This window comes from Monomorium pharaonis, chromosome 3 (assembly GCF_013373865.1).
Source record: "Monomorium pharaonis isolate MP-MQ-018 chromosome 3, ASM1337386v2, whole genome shotgun sequence".
In the NCBI taxonomy this organism is placed as follows: domain Eukaryota; kingdom Metazoa; phylum Arthropoda; class Insecta; order Hymenoptera; family Formicidae; genus Monomorium; species Monomorium pharaonis.
Window position 1 is genome coordinate 6854108 of NC_050469.1, and position 11381 is coordinate 6865488.

Below are 11381 nucleotides of genomic sequence, written 5' to 3' on the forward strand. Positions count from 1 at the left end.
GAGATTCGTGGACGTTAGGAAACAAGAGTAAAATGCACCTTACGTGCAATTAGTTGAAAGTGTTTTACAAAGTACCGTATGAGTACCGTGTGATTATCCTATTCTAGTAATTAGTACGCGTTGTAAATTATCTTATAAGTTGTAATTTTTTAATACAAATGTATCTAAAAGGAGGAAGAGATCTAAAGCGACAGTGAAACAACAATAGAGTAAAATAATTGTTTCTTATTTTTTATCTATTACTTAAATTATTTATCACACTAGTACGCTATTTTTAGATCATCAGAGTTTACTTTAAAATAATCGTCCCGTTTCTCACACACAGACATTGTAATTCTTAATTGAGCTTTCATCAAAATATAATTATTGAATTGTGTGTCTAAATATAAAATTTTATTCTCGTAGAATGATATCTGTAATTTTTCTAAGTCATGTGACAATTATAAATACGGATCTAAAGTTGAATTCGAGCATTTGTCGTCAGAGACACATTTATATAGATGTTTGTTTTTCATCATCTCAATTTACGTTTTTTTTTTTTTTTTGCAACGACATGTCAGCCTTGGATTAATTTATACACTCTCCTGTTGCAGCGCATTTAATGGAAACTAATGCCATTAAAACTCATCCATAGAACATTTCAAACAGATAAACATCTGTCTAAATAATATTCTGTGTAAATATAAGTTATATATACAAATTAATGGTAATCGTAATTAATAATATGAAAATCAATGATGATACGAGTGAAATGTATATATCAAATTTCAAACTTGTGTGTACGAAGTTATAACAAACGAAATAAAATACTTGAAACACACGTATGAAAAAAATATAATTACGAAATCCAAAGCCGACAGCGCATATTTATGAGTCTCAAACGTACGGCTGATATAATCCAAGTGATAAGACTTACATTGAATGTCAATCTTTGCAGGCGAGCTCTCGATCGAATAGCCGGTTTCTTCGTGTGTGGCCACGCAAACGAAGTTCCCGCTGTCTAAGATTCGATTGACTCGAGTGATATAAAGATCGCCTTCAACCTGATGCCTTCGCGGGCTAGGAGCAAGCGGCTGTCCGTCTATCTTCCACATATATTTAATATGCGAGCTTGGCTGAGCCTCGCATCTCAAGCGAACCGGAAGTCCTTCCACAACCGAATGCTCCGCGGGGCTCACCGAAAAGTAAAGATCACCATCTTGGCCGTGGGCAGGTGCCGCTGTACAAAAAAAAAAAGAAATATTGTCTTGCTAATAAAATCAATAATATCGTATATATCGAAAATCATCGATCAACATTTAACATTGTTATCATGAGGCATAAAATTACTACTTTAAATAAAGTTAAGTTTGCGTGATGTGATTTTCTTTCGAAGATAACGCTTAAATGGCAAAAAATTGCGATAATTGAACCGCAATCATTCGTGCGGGATCGTCAGTGAAAAAGAGCACACTTATGTGTCCGTTGGTTTCGTCGATCGCACAGCGAGTGTGACAAAGAGACGGTCGAATGTATCGAAACGAGCGAAGCACATCGAGCACAAGCGGTGCAAAAGCAAAACGCCCGCAACGAGAATCAAGCGTTCAAGCGGTATTTCTGTACGTCGAGTGTCAAAAGAGGGAGATGAGGAGAAAAAAATGCTGGTATAAATGTACAGTATGACACACGTAGGAGATTCGCGCGCGCGGATTCGCCGGTTCTCTAACGGCGAACGTACGCTGCACGCCGGATATTTTGCATACACACAATGGCCGCATCGGTGTGGATTAAATCCCTCGCTGTGTACCGGGGCGAAAATCGATCGGTGTGTTTCTCTACGCGCCGCGGCCGGCCGGTCGGCAACACGTTGTGTGCACGTTGCAGCAGGGTAGTGCAGCGCGCACGCTGACTGCACCGCGTGCCGCGCGCGTTCTCGCTGTCTCTCTCTCTCTCTCTCTCTCTCTCTCGTGCACCATCGATCTTTCGTGCACACGCAACGCTACCGCGTCTGTGGATGTGTCTGGGAATAATTAATCCGTTGCGGTCGCGATCGCCAAATAAATATTATATATCGCGTCCGTTACTGCGATACACCACATCGCGCGCTCAACTCTCGCGGATTACGCGCGGATGGCTTCTACCGTTCGATAGTGAACGGATAGATTGGTGACTCTATGGAAGAATAACGCGAGAATAACGTCGACGAGAATGACAAAAAGCGTTCGAATCACCCGAGTTTCTTATTTATGTCGCGTTTGACACATTTAAATTTAATATTCGCGGTTATACCGAGGACTGTCCCAACGCGCTCCCAAATGTCGCCTCTCACTGGACGTTATAAAGTGCAATAATGGATGTATTCTCTAACGTTCGGCGTGTAATTTATTCCGGTTAGTAACAAATGCCCCATGGCGATCCCGAACACTATACATATAGTTTAACCGTCGTACCGCGTGCGCCGGGAAACCATAATGCACGGTCATAAATCTATCAGAGAGCGCGGGACCCCTCTTTTATTTGTCTTCGCGCGGACCGTGCCAGTCTCGCCCTGTCTATAATTGTGGATCCAGGTATTTCCCTTTGGTCTTGTACCGCCGCGGTGTGTGTTCTATTATTTTAAGTTTCATAACTGCCGAAAAGCGAAGCGGCCACGTATTACAAGAAAATCTTTAATTTAATAACGTGAATATCTCGCGAATGTTTGAACGAAGTAGATGCACAATAAGAAATAGGATTTAATGAACATTGAATGAGAAAAATTTTGTGTAACAATTATGTGTTTAATATGAACGATATTAACCCTTAATTTTTTTGGAGCGTAAACTATTTATTCTATAGTTTATTTAAGATAATTACGTATAAAAATTTATACTTAATATATGGTTTTTTTAAATAAGAAGAAATGAAAAAATAGATACGGTTTCTTGATCAGTAGTAAAAACTACTGCAGACTAGGATACTTTTTCTTGTTGTTAGGGTGTAAAAAGGTAATTATTCTTGAGTTAGCAATTATTGATAGTATTACAAGTATACTGTATGCTGTAATTATACGCAAATTATATCCGTTAATATTTAATCAAATAATAATCCAATATAATAACAAATAGATGTATATCTGGTAAAAGTTAATATATCCGATGAGAAATCAAATCAGACATGTTTATTTTTCATGGAGTAATATATTTACCGATAAGGTTCATCGATAACAAAATAAACAATCGGATACACTATTCGATTAGTAAATCCACTCGGAAACTTTTCTCAGTGCAAAGAAATCATTAGGTTTGTTTTCTATTGCTGCACAGGACTGTACCAGAATTTCTTATCTCGCTCTTCGGCAGAATTTTAAACATGTACTTATTTCACTTTAAATACACAATAATTTTTTACTTTTACAAGATCAATTAAAAGACCTCGTGATTCCAAGAAACTGCGTCTTGGCGAAATGCGAGCTGCCGCTGTTTTCCGGTCGAAAAAAAAATAGAAAATAAATATCCCTGAAAATATTGTCGAGCTTATCACTTGGTTCCCAGTCAGGCAAGTTTCAGTTAATGCGGGCAGGCTTTACGACAGTATGGAGTCTTTTCAACGCGATCATTAGGCGGTATCTCCGAATGTGAGGTTCGATGTCAATCTTTATCAGCGAGAGGGAGAAAGTCGGGGGGGAGGGGAGGGGGAAAGAGTCGCATTGCATTCTAAAAAAGGAATGCGCGTTTACGCCAGTCGTCTTGGTTGCCGGTCGTGAAACCTCCCCGAGGGGTAAACACGACCGCTTTTACGATCTACTCTCGAGATTGGCTTCCTCCCCGAGCTAAACATCTCCTTCTCCTTTCTCTCGCTCTTCCGACGCCGACGACAGCTGCTGCCGCGCCGCTTTATAACGTTTACACAAGCGGTCCGATTTTTCGACTGCAATGCTCGATGCTGAGTGCTTGCGCACGTCCGACGTCTACACACGGTAACACGTCGAATCAACGGGTAGGGCAGTTGACGTAACATGACGCATTTCAAAAGAGGTAAGAAGACCTTAAAGTCTCGTAAACACTAGAAATTTGTCTGAGTGCCCGTTTTGCTTAGTTGGTTTGCCATCAAATCGCATTTAGCTGGTAATTAAATAAAATTATAATAATTTTTAGTAGAAATAATAAAAGCCAATAATTAGTAAAGAAAAACGAAATACCATCATTGCATTTTGTATCTACGGCCATTTTTTACAATGTCTGCAACTTGCAAATTCAAATAAGAGTAGATAGATAAAATACAAACAACATTGTTTTGTAACGTGTAAAAAATCCGGAATTGATAAACAAAAGGATTAACACCAGGAAGACGAGATATTTCTGATTTTAATTCCTTAATAACTCTAAGGACGTCATGAGATAATGATGAAACGCTTTTTCTCTTATGCGATTCTTTTTTCCGGTGAATCGAAAGCGACGAGGAAGTAACTCGTCTCGGGGTGAATGCAAGGGGTTGCTTTCTCATAGCCGTCTGGGGTAGCATCACGAGTACGAGTCCCTCTCACCGGAGCACTTCTTGATTATTATTCGTGGTACACGGCGCACGGTATCCCTCTTCCGAGATGTCATAGATCTGGAAGGGAAGAGAGAAAGTTCGTGTCGGGGATAAGGAGGAGGGAGAGGGTAGAAGCGGAACTTGGCTCGTTATGCTACGGAATCTTGCTCCCGATGTGTACACGCGACCTCGGTAACGACACTCTTTAAATCGAAAGATTGCTTTTGGCGCCGTTAAAAAGTTTTCGCATTTCCATAAAATTATCCGTTAGTAAGTTTAAATCAGATAAAATGACGATTCGACCCGAGTGCATCCCGTCCTACGATTAAAATCTTAATAACCATCAATCTTTCAATAGAACAATATCAAGCTCGTCAATATGTCATAAGATATTGTATATCTTCATAAGTACATGTTTAAAAAGTAGTACATGTAATGAAGTAAGTACATGTTTAAAATTTTGCCGAAGAGCGAGATAAGAAATTCTGGTACAGTCCTGTGCAGCAATAGAAAACAAACCTAATGATTTCTTTGCACTGAGAAAAGTTTCCGATGGATTTACTAATCGAATAATGTATCCGATTGTTTTGTTATCGATGAACCTTTATCGGTAAATATATTACACCATACAGATTGGATGATTCTTTCTGTTAAACAAATATGCTAAAATGTCAAGTGATTTTAAACTCGATAAAGACTAACAATTATATATTACATTATTATTGTTATTGCGAATATATCTTGGACGAATTTTTTACTATTGTAAATACACGTTGATGCAGAATACTAAAAGCAATATTTATATATCGAGCTTTTCTAATTTCCCAAAAGGCTCTCGCAACGCTTCTCTCCCTCACATGCTGCGGAAACTTCCTGTATCAATTAGAACCGGCTCCCAGCGCGGATATATGTAACGCACGCGAATGCATAATTCATTGCGTGCACGTAGAACGCGCACTTTATCACATGGCTCGCAACCAGCCGGTAAACCACGCGGACATGAATTATACGCGGGCCATCATTTACGACGAAACGCGCGCGCGCGCGCGGGCGTGTAAAGAAAAAAAATTTCATCCCCCGTGTTCGCGTATATACCTCGACCGATCCTTCAACATCTACCCCTCGCGTCTTCCGCCGTTGCGTTTTCACGGGGGATGCAGAGTATCTGACGCACATGTGTCACGGTCTTTAGACGTGAAACGTACGCTATTGGGTGCAAATAATTGCGATGTTCACCGCCTCCTAGATATTCCGAGTACCGTAAAAAGTTGACGCTCTCAGCAACGCAGGAGGCTAATCCTGAGGACCGCCGCTGCTGCTCCCGAGAAAGAGAGAGAGAGAGAGAGAGAGAGAGAAGCTGTACACCGGGAAACAGGACGCGTGTACATAAGACGCGTTTATTAAGAGAGAAAAAAAAACAGGAAGTACAGAGGGATAAGAAAAAGCAAAGGCGAGGAGCAGAGGCGAGGAGTGAACGCGAGAGCCCCGGCGAACACTGACGCCCTTTTAGCAAGGGTAAAGTGCAAACGCTCGCCTCTCGCCCCAGGGAAGCGCGCGGATAAGAGCGAGAGGGAAGAGGTAAAATGCGACGGACGATGAGACGACGACGTGCTCCGAAACGATGAAGACAACTGCGACGTGCACTGTTGTTTTCTGTTTTCAAGAGCCCGCTGTTTGAAGCTCGGGTAGACGTCGTCTCACCGCTGCGGATCAAGTACAAAACTTTATTTTTAACTCGCGGCAGACGCGACAGATAGTATAGCTAGAAAAATAAGCAATTGCGCGCCCCTCTAAAAAGAAACAAGAAAGATAGCCTTCATCATTTTTCTCTGAAGTTTAATTAATTGCTTTCCGTTACTTTATTAATTGATGTAACGATTTTCAATTTCATTTCATTTCATTTATTCGCTTTAATATGTTAAAAGTTTTAATACTGCGTTCTTTCTGTTCGCTTATCCGAGCTGTCCGCTGGCCAAACGAATCTCGAAAGCGATCGGGAACAAAGTTACCGCGCCGCTGCAAAGTTCCACAACTGCGGCGACGGACGAAAGGAAAGAAAAAAAAAAAGATGCAAGAAAGAAAGGGAACTCGGAGATCCGTTCGCGATTTCCATTCACGGGAACCGGTCAAAGGGAGAACATTCGCTCGATAGGGAAGAGGGAGGAGAGAGATTCGATGCGAGTGCCATTTTCAGAGTATACGCATAATGACAACGTGAGCGAACGAATTTCAAAGAACGGCCGCGTCTATTGGGCGCCTCGCACTCTCTTTCTCCCATTGCTCGTTCTCCGAAATATATATCCGCGCTTTCCGGACGCTATCGCGGAGGTCATCAAACGGCTGTGCACTTGCGGCTTTCGGTCGGCGTAAAACCCGGGAAACGGGTGCGGAGAAGGGGGGAAATGAGGGGGTACGAGGGGCCCAGACGAAAGACGTGCTGCTTCCTGCCGAAAGACGAGCCCGAATTTCGGTATCTCCGACGATAGAAAGTTTATCTTACGATTCCACGTGCCCGACGGGACAACAAACGCCGGATGAGGGAGTTCTGTTTCCGAGAAAATTGCGGCCCCCGCGACGGGCGGTGCATCCCCCAGATAACATCGATTCGAGATATCTCAAGTCCGCGCCCCGTCAGACCGTGCATGCTCGTTAGCAATTCGTTATCTGTGCGTTTGTGTAATGTCTTCTTTCGCTCTGAAAGACGTACTTTTAACGAGATACTTTGGTAAGAATAAACAAAAGCCTCGAGAAAATGAAGTTTCAGCGGCAAATCTAAAATCCATATTTAATTTTTCATTCCGAGACCCAATTTGTACAATGAAAACAAATTCCACTTATATTTATAGTATCAATTTATTAAAACTAAGGTGTGGAAAACACCTCAGATGAGTTTATGCTATGAAATCAATCAAATATGGTAAAAATTTATATTGTAAAATCGAAACAGTAATGTAAGTTTGAATCAGATTTGAGTTAAAAAGCACTATAAATTATAAATATATTTTTATATAGTACAAAAAGTTTATCATGATTTTCTCTATGAATACTTATTTTTATACAATTTTCCTATCTATATAATATAATAAATATAATAAAAATAATCTTTAATTTTTAATTCTGCAAGAACAAATGTAATATAGATAACTTTATACGATAATAATTTTATTTTATTTTTAATCGTTATAAATGGATATTATATAATATTTCGTTTTCTTTTAATAACTTCTTTAAATATACAATTCTGCAAGGAAGACGCAATATAAAAACATTTCATTAATTAATTTCTTAATTTTTTTAGAAATACCGTTTTAGTTCTTAGTTTTTCAAAAATACTGATTAATGTCATATTAATGTACATATTAATGTCCGTGGAAATTAATAAGTTAAAAACAATAATATACAAAATGTAGTCTACAATAATAACTTTCGATCGGGACGCAAAAATCACGTTACGTGATCGTTTAAACATGCAAAAAAAAAATAGGGCGATTATTCTCGGGTTAAAAGTGCGTATATATTGAATGTAATTATCCTCGTCAACTACGTGCGAAGGACATATTGCGGCAAGAACCTAGGATGTTCAGAGAAACAGGTAGATAGATTGAAGTTGCACGTGAAGTACACGCTCTCCCGATGTGTGTGCATCCGCATCGCAACTGCAGTCGCAAGAACAGTCGCAACACGTCCGAGGTACGTGCGCGTGTCGTGACCGACGACGGCGTCTCCAAAAAAAGAACGGCGGTTCTTGTTCTTTATACGTGTTACGCGCCACCCGCGTCTTTATTAGCCTCTCCGTCTCTCTTTGTTTCATTCCGGAGTCGTTTCAGCAGCCCAAGGGATCAAAGGGCTAATATGATTTCTCTCTTTCTCTCTCCCCTTTTTTCTCCTTTTCGCCGCTCCCCGCAGCGAGACACGCGTACGCTGCGACGTCACGCAACGTCTGAACGAGCGGAGAGAAAGAAAGAAAGAAAGAAAGAAAGAAAGAACGAGCGAGCGAGAGCGAGCCGGCTAATAACCCGCGAGAGCGGGAAGAAACACGAAGTAATCGCGCGGTGCGCTGAATAACATTCGGCGGTACAAAATAAACGCGCGCGCCGCGCCGGCCGCGTACAAAGGACCCTTAGTGGCGGACGGTGTAAAAAAACCCGTCATCCGCGGTGGTGGGAGAGGGAGACGAGAAACCGAGACCCCCGGGAGAAGAGCGTAAGAGAGCCCCATGCGCGAACACCACCGCGGACAAGAAGAGGACGATGATCGCGCGCGAGCGGGCGACGCGGGGGGCCTCCGTGTTCCTCCGGCGTGCCCTTTCCTCCCCCTCCCTCCCCCCCATCCAGACTTCTTTTCAGAGGCGCGTATCTCGAGCTCCCGCGGTCCTGGTTCTCGTCCGTAACTCGAGACGTGTAATTAGGAGCACTGGACCAAGATGAATGGCCAAGTGGTGCCGGTGAGTGGCGCAGCCTGGATGGAGAACGGGTGAAAGAGAACACAGAGAGAAAGATGAAGGGATGCGAGACAGGGGGGAGGAAGGGGGATGGCTGTCCATCGAAGGGTAGCAGCCACTATGGGGGTACCAAAGCTCGCTCGAGGGTTATCTCGTACATTGTATGTTTCACCCCCCCCCTCCCCCTTCTGTTTCCACCCGCTTTCCACCCCCTTAACTTCGGTAGTGGCCGATATTGGGTACAGATGTATATATCTACGTAATACCGCACCACCTTCTCCTCCTCCTCCTCTCCCCCCCTCGATGTGCACCGAGTCTGCGTACACTCGTCGCTTCTCCTCGTGTAGGTGTGCGCGGCTATCGAACCGGTTCCTCCTCTTTGAGAGGAGAGCCACCGTCATGGTGGAGAGTGGCAGGCAGCATCCTTTCTTCACCACTTGGAACTCGTCCCGTCGCGCCGTCGAGTCCTCGTGAGAGCCGAGGGAGGAGAATTTGCAAGGAGGGCGCAAATTGGCCAGCTCCGATTTAGATAAAAGAACATGTCTCTCTCTCTCTCTCTCTTTCTCTGTTCTGTTTCTTTTTCCTCGCAACTCTTCAATTTGCATTGAGAGAAGAAAGGTATAATGAAAAGAAAGTTGTGATCTTCCCTTGAGTTCTATTTCTTTCTTCACTTTCTTTTGCATTGTCGCGCGATACTCGAGACAATTGAATAGAAAATGATAGTAGCGTAACAGGTTTCTAATAAATTCACAGCCTAGAATATGAAATGACATCTGATCCCATTCGTTAGTTAAGCGAGAGAGAATGGGAGATTTCACGAGGAAAATAGGAAATGTGCAAAATGAAAGACGGTTAATGTCACTTTAATCCTGATTTAAAAAAAAGCTTATCCTTTATCTCTTCGTAATTCTTACATCTGGAATGAGATGAAGTAAGTTAAACCGAGATTAAAGTTAATCTACATAGTTAGAAAAGTAGAAAAGGCCATAAGCCAGAGAGGCCGGATTTGCGTTACCTTTACGGAATGCGAATTCGCCGTAAATCACACGCAAGCATTCATGACTTGCGTAGAATTCAACTCTACAAATCGTGTTAAAGGACGATTATTTGCAGAGTGCCGATGTACGCGCAAAATAACACATCAACGTCTTCGACCGAACAAATCGCCAATCCCGTCGGAATGAAGATTAATGAAGATTAACGCGAGAGTAATAAGCGAATATGGCCCGTTTCTATTAACGTGGATTAACCTTGATCTCGGTTTAACCTACTTGTGGTCTCATTTTTAAAAAAAGTTAGTTTCCCAAAATGAGAAAAATTACGTCGGACAGGTCCCGCGGGGACATTCTCTCTCGAAATCTCTTTATGCATCACTCGAGAGCGGTGATGTTAATCGGGCTGCTCAAAAAGCCCGGCTAACGACGAAATATTTCAACTCCGGCGAGTTACGCGATTTTATCGGGGGAATAACAGCGGTGCAACGAGCGTGTAACAATGCTCTCGGCGTAACGCTCGCCGTATCGCGCCGATGCGCTCGCCGAGATATATCCCCCCGCGCGCGGTTTCTCGCGCGCGAAATGATACCCTTTCCGCCCCCTCGCGATATCCGGCCGCGTAACTTGAAAATCAACGGGGTATCTGTCTGAATCAATAGCGTCGTAAAATCTCTCCGACGATCGCACGAGGAGGGAGGAGGAAGAGGGGGAGGGGAAAGGAGGAGGGCGAAGGGACGGCTTCGCGCGCTCCGAAGAGCGCTCGCGAATTTTTGTCTTCCCTTTTTTTCTTTCTTCCTTTTGCCAAAAGGGGCCCGAATCGGCCGGTCGGCCGAAGGCGCCGCGATTCGGACTCAATTAGCCGTAATTACAACGTCGGGCGGGCGAGGAAAAGGGGGGGAGGAGAAAGGGGGAGAGCGCGCGCGGCAACCGGTCGGAGCAGGCTGGAATCGCGAGACGCGATCACCGCAGGATTCACCCGAGAGGCGAGGGAAGAGAGGAGACGACGCGCCGGAAATTTCGATCGGAAATCTCTCATCTGCCCTCCGCGTGATTCACCCTGTAAAACGGGGGGCAGAGACGGAATCCGCGCGACGGGAAGGGAGGGATGTGCTGCGCACACCGTTCGGCAAGCGGGTTTACTTACAAACGCAGGCGAGCAGGGCCAGCAGAGCCGCGACGCGCCGCATCCTCCTGGATTTGCGGCTGGATCAGCCGGGAACAACGTGGTGCACAAATCGGTATCTCTCACGCGCGCGCGACAGAGAGAAAGATATACCTAGAGAAGAACACCCCGTGACCGCGCCGCGGAATTCACATCACGGTCATTCTCGTATCTGCGGGGTTCACGGTAACGTTTGCGTACGGCGTACACGCGAGATAAGACTAAACAGGAAGCAACCGGCGCGAGGAGACGCGCGATACTGCGGCAACGAACCCACGCCGGCGCGAAG

General features: G+C 43.7%; 1 protein-coding gene across 1 annotated transcript in view; it reads right to left on the minus strand.

Moving 5' to 3' along the window:
- LOC105834611 (tyrosine-protein kinase-like otk) overlaps positions 1–11381 on the minus strand; it is a 50548-nt gene extending 39167 nt beyond the window's left edge. The window contains exons 1-2 of the mRNA XM_012677237.3: positions 11075–11381; positions 917–1219 (exon numbers count right to left, since the gene is read on the minus strand). Coding sequence (XP_012532691.1) covers positions 917–1219; positions 11075–11117 — 346 coding nt within the window. The 5' untranslated portion in view covers positions 11118–11381. The remainder of the gene's footprint in view (positions 1–916; positions 1220–11074) is intronic.